The 18,980-nt window shown below is 38.2% G+C and overlaps 1 protein-coding gene across 1 annotated transcript in view; it reads right to left on the reverse strand.

The window, feature by feature from the left end:
* ATP2B2 (ATPase plasma membrane Ca2+ transporting 2) overlaps positions 1-17,653 on the reverse strand; it is a 192,912-nt gene extending 175,259 nt beyond the window's left edge. The window contains 1 exon segment of the mRNA XM_035892214.1: positions 17,455-17,653. Within this exon segment, the coding sequence (XP_035748107.1) occupies positions 17,455-17,653 (199 nt within the window).
* Between the last annotated feature and the right edge of the window lie 1,327 nt (positions 17,654-18,980).

The following is an 18,980-nucleotide window of genomic DNA, read 5'->3' on the forward strand; positions in this document are numbered from 1 at the left end:
AGTAACTGTGATCATACTCACTTTAAAATGTTACTTTTCAGAAACAGCTACTATAACAACACCACATACACAAAATTGTTAGCATTATCAGCATTTACAGAAGATATTCTGAGTGAAAGATTAAATTTTCACTCAGTCTAAATGTGGACTTCTAAACATACCCACCTGAATTGAAGAAAAAAATACATATTTATCCTGGGACATTGGAAGTCAAACTGCAAGCAAGAAACAATTTTCAAGGATGGTTGATACCATATTAAATTACACTAGGTAGAGCACACAAGGCTAAGCTAACATGACACTGAGGAAGATCCATCTTACCCTTGTCTGACATACTTTTTGATACAATAAACCCATAGCTAAATTTTCCTCTAAGTCTGTTAGCCCAGCACTCTCAGTGCTTTATTTAGGTGACCTGGTCATTTAAGATTCTTTTATTAAAATAACTGAAATAAAGTTGTCAGCTCTTCAGGTGGTGTCAAGGTGGCATTTATCAGTTGCTGATTCAGGTTTAAAGAATGGTCAAATTTTTGAGTAAGTGTTTCTGTAGACTGAAACTTCTATATTTTCACTCCTCCTAAAAGGATGAGAGTGCAAATCTGAGTACACTGCCCAGAAGGATGAGTACAAACAGCAGACTCAAGCAGTAAATTGCAACAGATTCCCAGCTGAAAAGTAGATCCACGTAGACAAACTCTCGCATAATAGCTTCAAGCAGTATTGTGCCTTTTGATGATAAACACAGTTGTATGCAAAGGTTTAGGCCTACTCCATCTTCTTCTTTGACAGATAAGCCCTTCTGGAAAAGCAAACTCTTCCTCTCCTCCCTGGTGAGCCAATGGCACCTTGGACCTAGCCCTGTTGTACAGAAAAGTGACTCTGAATAAATACTGGGCAATAGCACTGCCCATTAAGAAGAGCATTTATTACTGGATCATGTTTAGTTCCAGGAAGTCTACAGACTATTAAGGGCCCCACTATCATAATGTTGATGGTAGTTACAAATCCAGTTAGCTCCATATGCTTAATAGACTGTATCTGGGAATGCAATTTTGTCTTAAGCGTTAAGCCAAAAAAAAAAACCAAAACCAAAAAAACCCCAACCCCGAACAATTTTTCCTACATTAATTATACCTACTGCAGAGAAGATTATGCTAACAGTGGACTCTTTTTGCATGAAATGGGGTCCTTTTACCTACGACAGATAAGCCCTTCTGGAAAAGCAAACTCTTCCTCTCCTCCCTGGTGAGCCAATGGCACCTTGGACCTAGCCCTGTTGTACAGAAAAGTGACTCTGAATAAATACTGGGCAATAGCACTGCCCATTAAGAAGAGCATTTATTACTGGATCATGTTTAGTTCCAGGAAGTCTACAGACTATTAAGGGCCCCACTATCATAATGTTGATGGTAGTTACAAATCCAGTTAGCTCCATATGCTTAATAGACTGTATCTGGGAATGCAATTTTGTCTTAAGCGTTAAGCCAAAAAAAAAAACAAAACCAAAAAAACCCCAACCCCGAACAATTTTTCCTACATTAATTATACCTACTGCAGAGAAGATTATGCTAACAGTGGACTCTTTTTGCATGAAATGGGGTCCTTTTACCTACTGTAAAATAACAGCCAAACAGAAACAAAAACTGGTGCAGTGTAAAAATTGCCATCACCTTTCCTGTTAAACATCCCCCAGCTCAGGATGAGCTATATAAAAAGACTGTAGTTTGATAAACTGAATGAATATATTAATTAATTTTGCCTGCCAGCTCACCTTACTTAAATACTGACTCAATATTAAATAGAACACCAGGTGTTCACCTCTGTAAAGACATGGACATGCTTATTAATTAGCTTTGCTTGCCAACTGCCTTTAATGAGTTGTTAGATTATTGTATAAACCAGTGTTTGGCTTTTCAGTAAGGTTACTTTGTACTGAGCCTAATACTTTATTGCTGGACTATTACCTAGACTTTACTCTTGCCAACGCATACTCTAGGCACTCACGCAGTTCATACAGAATCAAAATGTGTTTGAATCCTTAGATTACCAACATATGAGAGGGTGCTGCTGTACTTTCACTTCCTAACACTTTCTTCTCTCTTTCATGGTCTTTCTAACACTTCCAATGTACTACAGCCCCTAGTATTTTTAAACACGTTTAGCTATTTTAAAGCTATTATTTTTTCCTTTAATTTTATGCTTATATTTTTCTAAGGATTATGTACAATTAGTCTTTTATGATGTTGGACACTGAATGGGAAAGTAAGAGCATTGGTGTTCTGGCGGAAACAAAGTTCTCGCTATAAACTTTGATTTGTAAAGAACTCTTCTGAGTATGTCTCGACTAGGAGAAATACTATCTGCTTTACTTTGCTTTACACATTGAGCTCAGTACAACTAATTAAGGTTCTACAAGTTGCTATTCCAGGGTTCATCCTAGTGCTCAAAACCAAAATTATCTCAAGCGCTTTTCAATAAGTATAATGAAACCTTAAGTAGGAAATAGTTGACTTTAAACAAAGATATTTTAGGTAGAAAAATTAGTATCTGCTCATATCATTATACCTTATCGCCTTCAACCTTTTCCTATCAAAAACAATGACCTCAATATTATTTTCACAACCAATTTTTTTTTAAATAATTACATCTTGATTTCTTAAGAGTAGAGTAGATTAATGAATCAAAGCACCAAAACCCATTCATTTTAACAATATTGTAAAACTTTACCAGTTAAAATGATTTTGTCATAAATATACTGAATGTTAAATTAATAATATCTTTGCTAAAAAGTATTTAAAATTCTTCTGATATGCCCAAAACTCAAAATGTAAATTATCTTGCTTAAGGAGGAAATAGAAATTTCATCACTGACTTGAGCAAAATAACGGTTAAGCCAGGAGACAGAATTTAATAAAAAACAATTCCCGTATGTCTGAAAACATGAACACAAGTAGCCAATCTTTCCCCTCATTTAAAATAAAATACTGAACTTCAGCCTGCCAGTTTTAGCATGAATTATCTCATGCAGTGAAAAGTGGCAGAAGTTTTAAAAATTCACTTTTGCAAACATATTTTTCTTGAAAGCCCTTCCAGCAAGAACAACTTTAATTTGTTTTTTCAAAGATTCAGAAATAAAAACTGATATAATTTTAAATGGTATGAAAATCACTGTAAAATTTCGTTGAGTTTTTGGTTTGTTTGTTTTTTTTAAAGCCACAAGCCAACTTTGAAGATAAATGCTGGTCTTAAAATAGTTTCAACTGGAAACCAGTACATACATTTACAGAAGACCATCTAGTTACTCATTTGATACCCTAGCTCAACTGCATCAAACGTATTTAATATCTCAAGTAGACTTATTCAGAGTCATGCCAAACTATTTGCCTGTAATAGTCAACATTAAATCTGCTGCCAAGATTTAATACTCAATGCAGTCATAATTAACCAGTTGTACAAGTGACATTGAATTGATCACCACCGTTCTGTAGAGCAACCTAACCAAATAAAAAAGATACAGTTCTGCCACAAGGCCTAAGTTCAAATAGGGCAAATGCCCAACACGTGACCTGATCAATGCCAGAAAGTACATGGTCTTCTCAAAAGACTTTGGTTTGTAGAGGTATCTCTCTTAATAAAAGAGGAACTGCCTGAGGCCACAGGGATGAGTTCACAACCAATTCAAATGTAGAGATCTTTGAGAAAGACCTCCAGGAAGCAGTAGAATAGAAAAAAATACCAGATAGAGAGCAAAAAGCAAATGAGCAGTAAAAGAAATGGGTATCAGGAAAAAACAGACACAGTCAAAGGACAACGGAAGCAGGTGAAGAAAGAATGGTTTGGTGTGAAACCATGTGAGAATACAACTTTGGCATTACTTGTTTCAGATTGTCTATAAGCATATAAATTAAGATATGGAAAAGTCCACGAGTAGGAACAGTATACTGCATTTTAAATATGGAAAATACAGATATTCATAGCAGGGCATACATTTGCACAGCCATATAAGTCTTGCATACTAAAGAACACAGAAATAGTTTATAGCTCCTTCCAGTTCTCCATACCTCACTAGAGATGTCCTAGAATAAATGTTGCTACTTATACATAACAAATGAATAGATATACTACTGTGCCTGCAAGCTTGAACACACTGCGGGGGGAGAATTTCAATTTTAGGTTCTGTACATGTCGTTTAATGTTTTGCTTCGTCTTCAAACAATCACGTTTGGATAACTAGATTACTTAAATTTACCAGGGCAACATTTCTATCATTATTGACCACTCACACCAACGTATGCAACTATTCAGTAACACAAGGAAACATGGATAATTTGCAATATGAATAAATGCCTTCTAGAGATTATATATGTATATGAGCACATTTATTATGTTTGTTACTTATAATCTACTAGAATGCTGTTTTCTCATGGCAGGTGTACAAAACTGACATGCATTGCATTTTCATAACAGTTGGGAGCTCTGAAGCAGCGATCTGTGATTGTCATCCCCTGGCTCTGCGATCCCCTCTTCTGTCCCCCGAAGGCATGCAGGCCCCTTCTCATGCAGGTCTGCCCCTCTTTCTGGAGTAAAGCTAAGCAACTTTTCTGAAAGCTCCTGTGCATACAAGAATTCATTTTGGAGATTTTTTTTTTCCCCTCTGGTTTCTACTGTGGTAAAAGTAGTGAACAAGATAATTTTAAAATATATACCTAGCAAATAGGGGAAAAAACCCTAACTAATGGTTTAATGTAATACTGCTACACAGGGAATCCCCCTTTTGGAAAGGAATTTTTCTGATATGGGAGGCAGCAACTTCAACAAATGGAGCTTAAACCTGTTCCCCCAGCAGACAAGAGACACCAGTCAAAGGTTGCTTTGCCTGTGCAACTACACACATGCTACAGATTTTGCTGACAGTGCAACATCAGCAAGAAGCATAAATTATTCCAGTCAAGCCACCGCCAGTCACTTGTTAACCCAACAAGGCTACCACAGCTTTCATGGACAGTCCCAGACAGATAAGATGGGCTATCAGTTTTTAACAGCAGAATGTACTTTATAAAAATGTTTTGAATGAAAACAGGCTTAAGTCTATTCCTCTCCTTCCACCTCCCAAATTCAAATGAAACGGGCAAAAATTTCTTCTTAAAGATATGATGGCAACCTCATGCAACTGAATGCTTTAAGACATCTAGAAAGACTGAAGAAGTCCCCCAAATAAAATTCATAACTTTTAAGCAACAGTAAGAGAGAAGGACGGTCCCACTAAATCATGACAAAATAGCGACCCAATCAAACAAGAAATCTAAGGGATTCCAAACTGGGTCCCAGATTCAGGGCATTAATTTTAAATACCTCATTTAAAATTCAGTTTGCTGTCACTACATGAACATGACTAGATAGAAAAGATGACAGGCTTGCAAAAGTGCTCAGTTGATTCTCCAGGGAAGGATGCCAGCAGTCAACCTCACCCAGTAAACAGTGGCTGCAAGTAACTCGTAAGAGCATGGCTGGCATCATCACTGAAGGGACATTGCACGTCCATACAGTGAGGTGAGGTGTCCCTTGTAGCAGCTGCTGAGCACGGGAAGATTTATAGGAGAGAAGGGCAGAACAGAAGAGATGCGAAGATTTTTACATCCAGGGAATGCTATTGATTGCCACTGTACAGCAAGAACCAATAGATTTTTCTCCATGATTTTAAGCTGCTAGCTGCAGCAACATTAACGTCAGCATCGATCCCTCCGGAAAAGTGGGGCAGCAGAAAGCACTGTCAGCGTCTCATGGTAAAACATGCCACACTGATAGCCTTGTTAAACAGGATTAACATCAGGAATTAAAAATAACATCTAGGTTTGGGGCGAAAAAACCCACCAAACTATCACTGATTTCACCTTAAAAGTCTTTGTATGTCAGTAATGCTGAAACAGTTGTCGTACTCAGAGTTATTTTTAAATCACTTCAAACTCACCAGATTTTTTACCGTGCACACTCTTCAGGGTTGAAGGCAGAAAATCTCTGTTTCTTCCAAGATATTAATTTAACATTCAGCACAAACTTTAACACAGGCTCATTCTCGGCTCGTATGCAGTATTTTAGAGCAGTAGTACGCACGCATGTTAACGAACTGGTTGTATTCTTTGTCCTCTACTGAGAGGTCACTTTAAAACAGTCAATAAGACAATTTGAGCTTAATGACTTCTGCCATCTGATATTTCATATTTAAGCAAATTACTTCAGCTACACTGTAGCGCTAAACAAAACGAAACAATCAGGAACAACTCATTGAAGAAAACAACTGATCTTTGCACAGTCAATACACTAACTCAGCTAAAATTGTTTTCATTTCTCTGGTAATACACCATGCTATTCATATCCATCTAATGATCCAGAGTGCATGATGGGTTTGGATGACAAATCACATCTGTAGTGTCGGGTTATGGTTTTTACTTCGTGGGTTGAAGCAGAAGAGCTTTCATGTTTATAAGCAGGCGAAGTGGCAGAAGGTGTTAACACAATCACAGAGGCTTCCTTAGGAACAAAACCAATGACATATTTATACCTTTTTCCTTAGTTATCTTGTAAATTTTTAAAATTTATTTGTAGAGTCCTTCACCACCTATAGCTTTGAAGCATCGGTTACTGACAAGGCCAGCACCAGAAACCAGCAAATTTAGCTTCCTAGGGCCAGTACAGCACTCATGCAACAGCCTCATGTAGCACCGTGTCACTCCCGTTCGGTACACCCAGAATACTGGCAGTCACCAACAATTTACTTTTATGGTTTCCTTCAGCGTATTATTTCTCAAGTCTGAAAAGCAATTGTTCTGAACTCCTAACTAAGTACACTGTTCTGCAGTTTAGTTTCACAACTACTTGATGTATGTTAATGAACCAAGAGACAGGGTCAGCTCTGTCAGGCTGCCCTTGCAACCGCACAAACGCACTGACTTGAGAAAACAATAGAACAAAGGAGAAGCCCAAGGACTGCACCGTCATCACATCAGATGTGTACAAAGTCAGCAGGTGAGCACACCTTAACAATTGAATACTTTTCCAAATTTACACCGTACTTCTGTAGGGAACAGGGGTAGCTTTAATGTTTTTTTTGAGGTTTTTCTTTAGAAAACCCAGACAATTTTCATAGTGAAAATAATAGGTTCTGACTTTGGCCAGGCTCATCACTGCTGCTTTACCCTTTCAATCAATTAGCACTAACAGGAGGGATTTTCACCAGGACAATCATCTTCATGTACTCCAAGGTTTTCATGGGCTAAAAGTCAACTGCAGGACTACAGTTCAAGAAAAGGCATATATTTTGGCTGCAGTACTGCAAGACCACAAATGTCAAGCGGGATGACCTCTGCTGTTCACTCAAAACCATGCAACAGTCATGACCCTACTGGCAAAGTAGAATGATGATGTAATGCAACAATTCTCTACTACTTTAGGTTATGGGTTTTTTTAAATGAATGCAAAACCACTTCAGGGTGTAATTAAAAAAACAAAACAAAACCCCAAAAACCACAACCCCACCTCCCCCACCCCCACTGGCTCAGAAAGGAATCTTTGTTCCTTTAAAATTCAGACCCTGTGTCATGGAAAGGGTGAGGGCCAACACACGACTGAAGTGAGGCAAGCACAAGGAAACTCACGGTGCTCCAATTCGCCACACAAAACTGCTAGAAAAGGCTGTGAAAAAATTACAAGTAGATTTATTGTATTGGTTAATCAAAGAATTAACTGAGGTGCCTAGGATAATCCTTATGCTAAGTTCTAAGATTATAACTTAATAGCTGCACTGTAATTTTAGAGCATTACCATACATTTGTCTCCCTGCATTAATGCTAACATGACCCTGAACAAATAGTATTCAGCCTATAGCATCGGAGAAGCTATGCCCTCATTTATGAAGTCAAAGAGAAATTCTGCTGCATCTAATAGGATACTTATTGAATGCATTAAGAAAATTCTCCTCTCATTCTTTTGTAACTACTTCAAGGGCAAGCTCTCCTTTCAAGCACACCTGTAAAGAAGTGGGCTATTCCCTATTTTCCCTCATCTCCAATGCTAATCAGAAAAAAAGAGTCATGACAGCTCTTGAGCTACTCTATAATTTGGTCCATTTTCCACCCTACTATTCATTTTTTCAGTCTTTTTGTACCTTAGAGGACTGTATCTAAACTGCCCTCATACTGAAAAAGACAGTTCCTCTCTGGGAAGTGGTGGGGAGGAGAAATTGGCACAAAATGCAGAAGGAATAATCAAAGGAGGAACACAGCCCGTGGAAGCTCAGGTTTTTGAGTCTTTTCACAGAACTGACTCAGCTCACAATCCACACAGGAAAAGAGTATCTGCAGTCCCTAAAGAATTTCATTTGAAAGCAAAGATGTAACAAGGGCTAGTAAATGCTATTGTTACAGAAATAGCAGCTACATACACCCAGCTATTTCTATTATGCAACAGAAACACTCTGCATTTAATATAATCCGTGGCTGCGTTGCCAAGTTCTGGACTGGTAAAAAGGACAGGACATTAAAATGCATTGTTTTACCAGCTCCAAGGCAAGGGCAAGGAATGAGATTCCTAACGAGCACTCAAAGGATTTTTTTTTTCTTTAAAAGTTAAAAAGAAAGTTACTATACCATGCTGCAAGCTAGCCCAGACTGTGTCATCTATTATCAGTGAAAACGGGTTCTTTATGTCAGAGGTGACCATCAGTTTTTCAAGATGTATGGGGAGACCTTCTCTGTCCTTATACCTTTTGGGATCTGCAACTGCAAGCGTACTTTCTAGAACACCTAGACAGAGATGGCAAACATTACTGGCAATGGGTAGAAATAATTTCAAGACATACTTAGAAGGCAAGTCAGGAACTATGAATGCATCACATTAAAGGGAATCAGTATTGACGAAATGCAGTTATGTTTGTCTTGGAAGCACACTGAGTTGAGTGCCAAAAATATATCTTTGGCTTTGTTTTCCACTCACCTCACCTTTATAAACAACAGGCATGTCAAACACCATCAACCTTTGACTTCTTGGAAAACAGATGGAAACAGTAAATTTGATCAGTCGAGCTTTGAAGGATAAGTAGCAATTGCAAAAGGGAACAGGAGGCAGGAAATCATTACTGCATCTGACACTGTTCTTATCCCAAGTCTGTTCATATTTGTTCTCATCAAAAGAAAAATGACCGATCACTCAGTGATGCCAATTCCACTTGCAAGGCTGCTGAACTCAGACTTGCGTATTGAAAGCTGCTGCCCCAGTGATGAGACTTTTCAATACTTTATCCGAAAGACTTTCCCTCTCTCAACAAATAACAGAATGAAAATATATAAATACAATGCTGAGTAAAAAAACATTTCAGTTACTGCAAGGAATGGCATTTGTTGTCATCTGTCCAGTCCACAGGTGATCCTTACAAAGACTTTAGTAGCAAAGTTTTCCAATTCCCGTGGCTCAACTGGAAGCAGCATCAGTGCTAGCAGGGCCACTTGGCAAACAGTCGGGTGATGCCTAACAGAGATACAGGTAATTGTTTTATCTTTAAATTTTGAGGTGGCATTGTAAAGGGAGCACTTTTTGCGCCCCCATAAGTGTCAGCTGAGACAGCTGATTAAGGGCTGTGCTCTTCTGTTCCCTCTCACTGGGCCAGTTGCAAAAGGATAAAACCACTGCATGTCAACTGTTTGCTTTCATAGGACACTGACAAAACACGGCAAAACCCCCTTCACTCTCTCTGATACACTGCAAAGTCAAAGCTTAATTTCATCAAGGGCAAACTGGCTACATCGATTGGATTATTCATTTGGTATAATGGACTTTGCTTTCTTCCTGCAGCTTTCTCAAAACAAGAACAAAATGAAGATAAATCAGCTCTCACTCAAGGCTGACACACTATATATATTTATGGATTTCTAAGCCCTGCAATACAAGAGAAGTAAGGCATTCATTACATGGGTTTTTGGGTTTTTTTTCCTCTGCAGCACTGTTACTCTTACATAGGCTCCACAGAAAATAGGCATGCTTGGCAAAGGTAGCTGCAACGTAGCTCAGCGGCAGCTCCACGCTCCTCTCCTCCCTTCAGGTCTGTCTTTACCATCACTGATGTACGCACAGCTTTTCCCTTCTCAGCACAGAAGCCACTTTGATACATGTGCATGAAAGCGCACACAACAGAACACCTTTTTGATCCTCCAAGCAAAGGACTAATTGCCTTTTTCTGCGGGAGCACCACTAACGTAATCCTACTTTGTAATTTTGACAACCGACGTAACTGCCAGAGTTTATGAAATCTAAAAATTACTTCATTACGTACACCGTTGCTATTATATTAAAGATCAGGCCTCATCTTTTTTCACACCACAAACAAGCTAGTTATGCCAACAAACTCAAACCACTATTTCTAAGAACAGGACTACACATTTATCAACTGCACCATATAATGGCAACACTTTCCATCACTTACTATTTTGTATTGCATCATGGTATTTCGATCAAGGAGAAACCTGTGGCCCAATACATTATAGCAAATGTTAACCTACAATAACCTCTTCAGAAAGAGGGAAAGAATTACTTAAAGTTACTGGGCTAGACTTTCTTTTGACTTACAATACATTGTAGTTGTAACTGAGCTAATTACAACGAACAAACATTAGACCTGTGCAAAATCTCACACCCATTCGTTATTCTGTTCATCTAAATCCGAGGTGCAATAGCAGAACCTATGTCTGTAGTCAGTAAACATTGCCTGCATGTATTTAATGTACTGTCTTAAAGGGAAGGGCAATTCAGTTTGCATGAAAATAGCTTCCTTTCTAAAAGTCTTGCACCTGCTAAAGTAAGATAATTGTTGAAAGGAAGATGACCTCCTGGGTAATTACATATATAAATCAGCACTGGCCTCAGAAAATCTCTGATGCTACCTAATAAAACAGGCAAAAGACATTCACTTGCTTGCTTTCTTTCTTATCCTTATTTTAAAGCAATGCTGGCTACAGAGAGAAGCTTTTTGCAAACCATTTAGGATTCTCAAAGGAGCAGGTGATCTAGCTTATATTTATTTTAAAAGCTTTATGGGGAAAATGCATTATGCAATATTTCTCCAGTTTTCTACAAGTAAATGGACAAAGCCAAAGTAAATCAGCAAGGAGCACAGCATGCCAAAACCCAGAAACAAAACGAGCAATGAAATTGTACTTATCACTTAGAAAAATCTCAGCCATTCATTTGAGATGCTTATGTTTGGGTAACCTTTGGAAGAATGTTTGCTGTTCCATTACACAAACAATGGAAATAGTAGATAAGGAAAATAACTGCAGTTGCCAAGAATGCTCCATGCACTCCTCTCAAGTCCTTAAACATGTAGATATTATTTTATGGATAAATAACATACATCCCACAAGCCCGGTGCAGAAATCCCTGCACCAGCACATCTGCACGGCACTGTGCTGATAGACACGTCAAAATACAGAAACATAAAAGCCAACTTCAACCTCGCTCAGGCCAAGCATTACAACATTAACAGGCATGTTATATAGGACTTTGAGACAGTACTGTATGCCAAAGCAAAACTCCTTGCCTCACATGAGTTATTAACACACAACCATCTCGCCGAGATTTTTTCCATATGTTGACAATCTTGAAAGACCTATTATGACAATGGTGTGTAATATGAACTTGGGCCAGACCCAGCATTTCCCCACCGAACAGAGCTGCAAAGAGCCAGATAAATAATAATTGCGTCAGCGCTTTTCTCTGTGGTGAGCATGCAGGGGCAGGAGGAGCCCCTGGGTGCAAGCAGGGAGGGAGCAAAAGGGGAGGCCGCCAGGTGCACACCGCGTGTCCCTTCCCATGCTTCCCGCTGGTCCCAGGCAGGCAGGCACTGTCCCGGCTTTCCCAGGTGTGTCCCTAAAGGTAAAGGCAGCACAAGTCCATCTGTGGTACCTGTCAGGGGATCAGCAACTGAATCAGCCGCTTTCCTCCTTAGCCAACCAGCTGCCCACTGAAGTGGTCACTTTGCTCAGCACAGCTCAGGGGGACCTGAGCAGCCCAGCAAAGGCAACAACTGTTTATTGAAGTGACTACAGAAAAACATTATCACGAGTTCTTACCAGCTCAGCCACACTTCACACTGCATGAATAACTAGGTAAAATACAAGGTTAAAGCTTGTTTTTTTCCCATGCAAGGTAGGAAAAGTGTTGCGAAACGCAACCCTTAGAGGCCTTTGCCGTGACAATACTGAAGGCTTTTTTCATGGGGAAGTCTGTTTTCATTGTTTAAAGCAATCCTTCCATGTGGAGAGAACATGTACAAATAAGGACTAGATGTGTACTTGGAGTTTGGCTTCTGGCCTGGGTGTGTTGGCAAATTGGCCCAAACTACAAGTTATGTTTTGACACCACAAATAAGGATGAGGAATTAGACAGCATGGTGATCTGGGGAGAGGATGAGCAGGTCATCACCGGATTCTTAAAATCTACTTCAGGAGAGCTAGCAACAGGGCTTTTAAAAAAAAATAATTTCATGAGAAGAATAATATTTATCCCAACCTTGAATTTAAAATAAATTAAGAAAATCTTGAACTTCTACATAATATTTGATGGTTTATGCACAATTAAGTGTCTTCTTTTAACAACAGCTAAAATTATGCTATTATCAATTTCTTTAATAATCTATTTTTGACAGTGTGATTTCACAGATTTGAATCTCTGACAATCCATTATTTTCTATTTCTATTTTAAACTTTTATTTGTCTAAATCAAGTATCTTTCATTCCTATCTCAATTTCTTTCTAAATTCTATACATATCTGAAGCTAATTTAACATATAACAACATAGTGGTACACCTAACTGAAATTCAGTATGTAATAGCAAGATTAGCTTCAAAATAGAATATTAAGTTATTAAAGGTGTATTTTTATAGAAGCAAGCTTAAGGAACCAAAATTAGCAAGTACTAAAAGCAACTGGTTGATTTTGTTGTATTCAGTCGTTGTTCATCTTTTACTTCATAGTTAAAATTGTAAAAGGCTCTTTAGATTGTAATAATGAAAGATAAATACACCTACAGAGTTGGCTTAATTGATACTCAGTCCATATCTCCTGTGTAACAAATATGCATTTGAAAAAAGAGAGAGTAACTTATCTTGTATCTATCTTAACTAAGGGCAGTGATGATGATTAGAAAGTCAACTTCTACACTAGAAATATTATCATTTAAGTGCTAATTGATACTTTCTCATGCCACGAAGGCTTTTTACAGTATCCTAAGAGAACTACAGCTAAAAAAAACCCAAACTTGCATTTTTCGTATTAAAAGTAGGTTCCCCCAGCTCACATAAGATAATAATGTCGCATCTGAGGTGTCCTCACACTCCACAAGACCGTCTCTAGAAGTTTAGCCTGTCGGGGATCTGCAAACACCAACAGAAAAACTTCTCCTGTAACGCTGTAACACTATCACTGACGTGTAACATCTTTTGAAGGTGCTGTTGCAGGCCTGATCGCACAGGTGTCACCACGGGAAAAGTTTTTTCTTTGTATAAAAATGAAAGAAGCATCATTATATACAGCTTCACTTTTCACCCATGTTGGAAATTACTGCATCCAAGTATTTTAAGCAAGAAATCATGAAATTTAATTCACTAATGTATTCTGATAAGGAATAAACATGTTTGTAATACGAAGGGAATGTAGATGAAAAACTTACTGCACATTGGTCCATACTACATAAAAAGTACTACATAAAATACAGTTATGCACTGTTCAGCCAACTAACTCATCACATTTTACCAGATGTCCTTTACAAGGTATCACTGATGCTCGAGTGGGCTTCAGAGACTCAGATTGCACGGAAAATTATACAACTGTCACCACAGCTCTGCCCAGTGGGGGATTCAGTGCTGTTTTGCAGCACTAAGTCCTGCTTATTTTCTGTATTACTCAAATAATGAAAGTGAAACAAATATGAATAAAAATATTTTTAAAGAAAATTCAAGGAGACACATATCTGTGTTTTTTCATAGAAAGTATTACCATAGATTTTTGGGGACGTTCTTTTTATGAGCGCTTAAATGGTAGCTTTTCATTATAATACAATCATTTTAATGCAGGAAATCCCTCAGGCATAACCAAGAGCTGGGATCCAAATTGCATCTATAGTTAGAAAACTGATCAAAGAAAATTTAAAGATACTGAAGCCTTGTAATCCATAATAATGTTATGAATTCATTCAGCATGCAAATATTATTCTACTCAACATTCAGCAGACTTTTAAAGCTCCACACTGATTAATACAGGAGTTCAGAAAACACTGGTAAGTGTATCTTCACAACAGTATAAATAACATTCGAGTTATGCATAAAATGTCTTACCTTGAGAAGTTCAAGCCCTTTAAAGCAGAGCTTCAAAAAGGCACTTTCAGTTAAGCGATTGATTCCACCAGTCCGTAGGTGGTACATCAAATATTAACATGGGAAATGAATTGCTGAGTAAACTCTCAGCTAATTGCTACTTCTTATTTCCTAAATGTTGAGTAAGCCAGTACATTCTGATTAGACCCCATTTTTACCAAATTATCATGTGCCTGCTTCCAGGATACATTTTCTTCCCCTGTTCCAGTAACTACTTAAGCCATACCCCACAAAATGACAAAGGCTTTATGAAAATAAGTTCTGAAAGAGCTTACAAGCCTGGGAAGAACCAAATTCTACAGTCAGGTCCTTTTTGCTGTTTCGTTCATATTCACCCAGGACTCTTGCTTAGCCAAGAGTTTATTGGGTTTATTGAAAGAAGAATTGCCCTGCAGTAATGCTTATTCTGTTATTCCTCATAAAACTGTAGAAAATGTGCAGCACTCCAAACTATAAAAAATAGTGGAAGTTCAGTTAATTGTGCTTCATCAAAGAAGAGGCTGGTTGGAAAAGTAATTTTCAGGCATAGTGGCAAATTATGGGATCTCATAAAGATATGCCACAGGGAATCCACAGTTTGCTGCAAATACCAAAAGATAAAATTCCGTGGGAGCCTCCATTATATGTATCAAGAATTTATTTCTAAATCATATATACTTGATGTTAAAATTCCATTTACATATAGGAAACTATTACGTTTCTTTCCTCTAAGAATAGTCGTATCTTTAAGAAAATCCTCTTCACGGTATTTTAACTTTTTTCACTATGTTTGGATACAACAAAAGCAATGGCTAGGGACTTACACCTAAATATATGCTTATGTTTGACATAAGCCTTGAAAGTTTTTCTACTGAACTCTTATGAATAATTTCTCTCAAATGAAAATTTCCGAGTTTGACATGACATATTCCAGAGATTCCCTCCTAAAACATTTTTTCCAAGCAAAACAATTAAAAGTAAGATGAAAACTTAGTGTGACTGGGAATTCCTGTTATATGATCTAATTTAAAATTAAAACCCAGCAGAGTCTTCATGATTCCAAAGCTATGCTGATTGCCATTTGAAGCTGGAATTGTTTTTCCCTAATGCACAAGTGATGAAGTGTACATAAGGCTTAGAGGAAAGTTACCTTATCTGAAGTATCAGATATAGATTACTGCTGGAGTCAGCATGCCACACTAGTTGGATCCATACACTCTGTTCCAATATGAGGAATTAAGTTTCCCTGATGTCACAAATTGAACAGATAATGCAATTAACATCTCCTTTGAAGTTCACATTGACCAGGTAACTGCTAGAATGAGTTGGCAAAACTTTACTGAAGTCACTGAAGTGATCTTGGCTCACCCAGACTTAGACTTCAGCTTTGACGTTCTATAAACTGCTGAGGGGTATTTAAGATGCTGAATCCCTAGCAGGGTATTTAGAAATCAGTATTTATTCTGTTCTGCAAATATAGAGATCCTACACTTCTGTCTGGAATTCCCCAGTTGTGTCAGGGATCTGTCCAAATCACTGCACATTCTCTGAAGAGTCAATTCTCTCAGGTGCAACAGCTATTAGGCCACTCTCTGAAAGACTGACGGACATCTGGAAATCCCAGACAAGCAGCAGGGTCTCATTTTCCTATCTCAGCACTCCTACTGGGAGCAATCTCCAGGCAGGAAAAGAGGACCTGTCTGAAGGATCAGATATTTGGGCAAGACTGGAGAATGGGAAGGATCTGTCATAAAATGTTCCATTTGCCACTAGTTACTCTGGAATACAAGACTGCACACGAATGCTGAAGCCCTGCTGGAGTTTGCTGCTCATTTTAGTACAGAATTAGCTGAATAATCCTTTGCTGAAGAGGTACTGTTCACAGGTTTATAGTTTATAATGTTTAAACAATACTGAGACTGTATATAATCAAGTGCAAGACCATGAAGAATTTACTTGCAGACGAGGCATTGATAGCTGCTCCTTTAGGACCCTTCAACTAGTGTAATTTATAAGATCATACTATGCAACACTACAAGTGACATGTTTATCATTACACCAATAATACAAGACTTTAAAACATTTAAACAGAGGAGGTAGCTAAATGATAAATTTAAAAAAGGAGAGAATGGAATAAAACCAACACTTCTAGCTTCTTGAAAAATAACTTGAAATGAACATCTTGGACACTTTACAAGACAAGATAAATGTTACCGACTCAAAGACTGTATAATTTCCAAAAGTGCTAATATGCCTTGGATATTAAAATACAGTGATGAAAATAGAATTCTTAGAATTAAATAGAATTTTACTTGCACTAAAAGAAAATTGGTGAACAGTAAAATTGCATGAGGAGAGGGAAGCATCACACCATTGTCAGTGTTTTATAGGAAGATACTTGGCATGAGTGTTGAAAACTACACTAATGACTGATGATCAGGTAGAGAACTCCAAACCACTTAGAAGAATAGACATTGAAAAGTTATAATTGGTATTATTAAACATAACAAAGTAAGGTGTTTAATTATACATACAAAAGTCCAACTAATAAAAACGTTGATACAGTTATACATCGATAACTTAAGCAAAACTATGTTAATACAGTAAGTCAAGATTAGTAACCACGAAATATATGTATTACATATTGACCTACAAAGTAACAATGTGCACCTCAAAAGGTCATTTAATATTCTCAAGATGTCTAAATACCTAGGAATTCTCGTCTGCACCTCTGTACCCCCAAGAGCATGTATGTTAAAGCCTCTTTATATAATGCCATAGAACAGGTGCAAATTTTTTTGTCTGCCTTTCAAGGAAGAATTAATGCATTTAGCTGTTTGGATAGATAGCACCTCTTTTATTCTCATGTTAGCTTTAGTTATAGCTAGACTGTTTTTATTTTCTTTATCTGAAGACTCTTCTTTTGTTTTATTATGGTTGGGAATAATGGCAGCGCCACGAGAACTGTGTTCAGGCTTGAAACAAAACCTCTTTCTTTCACTATCTGGAGAGCACTTATGTGAAGTCCCCCAATTCAGCTGAAGAGAAATATGCTTACCTTCTGTTGGTGATGTCTTCAAATGTCTGCAGAGCCCCTCTGTTTCCCCATATGTCTCTTTAATTTTTACTACTGCTTCTGTTCCTCGAAGTTCCATGAGGGAGCGCAGTTCTTGCAGTGTGCACCCAAACTCTCCTGCATGGTTGGCCTCATTTCTTTGGTTCTTGGAATAAAAATCGCTATTTGTCATGTCACCCATTGTTGCTGATTATATTGCTCCACTCGTTATAGTTGATACAATCTTAAAACTGTTTAAAAATTGAAGGAAAGGAATCTTGAATTCCAAGCTAAGAAATTAAAAAGAATCCAGCGTGTGTCCAGCGAGCGATGTGGAGAATGCCTCTGGCATGCAAGGTGTCCCTGACTGACTAGTGGTCCGCAGAATGGCTGCGTTCAAGGCTGCAGACCAGCTCTACTTCGTTCACCATTTCCCATTATGCTGCACCCAAGCTGTAGAATCTACATGGTCATTTCTTCCTCTGGACCTTTGGGAACAAAGAGAAAGGACTAATTACAGGAGTGAGCAACAACCATTTACAAAGGTGATTTCAAATTTATTCTCTCTATCGTTGCAGTTTGACTTGTCATTTAAGAAGAGCTATGCAGAAGCACTGCACAGATGTCCTGTAAAATGCTGCAGGTAGTCAGCGCTAGCATCAAGAGCAAGGACAACACTAGCTCTGTCTTAGATAAAGCTCTCTACAGCACAAGCACCAATAGCAGTGTTGCTTGCTTTAATCAAGTCCCAAGAGCATCCACTAAATGAGATGGCTCATGAATATTAATAAATAAGCGACTGGTCCAGCATGCTAGATGCACCTCCAGTATGTGCTCTGGTTCACACAGCCACATCAATCTTTCATCTGACATGAACAAAGACTCTCTCATAAAGGCTACAAGGTAGTAAAAATTAATTAAGCACTACTAGTTTTCATAATGGGTTAAAGCAAAACTAGTTTTCAGTGCAAGGACGATAAAACTGGTGGAAAAACTAGAGGCACCATTACAAAGTCAGAATACATTTAAATACGTTACATCTTGCAGCCTTGCCTTCTGTGAAAATAAGCACACCCCAGAAAGAGATAAAACACTTGGGTGTTTTGGGTTGAACAGCCAGAGCTACATCTTGTATGAACAAGGCAGCTGGTGGGTTGCTTTCCCCCAGCAGTGCCTGTGAGCCCGCTCACCAGCAGCCTGCACTGCTTCGCCTCGACGGCTAAAAACCTGCATGCATGGAGCCAACAGACACACACAAATACACATGCACCAGGGGAGCGTTGGAGCTTTTTGTTTTGGGGGGGGTTGTTGGGATTTTTCTTTTTTAACACCATGTGCAGTATTGAGCAAGTCCCACTTGGACCATCTGGAACACCGCTGATTACTTGCTAAAATCAGCCTTTAAAACCTGTTTCCCCTTCCCATATTCTAATGAGGTTGCTTTAAATACTGCTGAAGCCAGCTATTATATTTGGCACAGAGAGTTTTAACAGAGATTAAAGGTTTCTTTTTTGTCTCAGGCTGGTTAG

The sequence above is a fragment of the Egretta garzetta genome, unplaced genomic scaffold (assembly GCF_000687185.1).
Source record: "Egretta garzetta isolate BGI_Z169 unplaced genomic scaffold, ASM68718v1 scaffold553, whole genome shotgun sequence".
Lineage (NCBI taxonomy): Eukaryota > Metazoa > Chordata > Aves > Pelecaniformes > Ardeidae > Egretta > Egretta garzetta.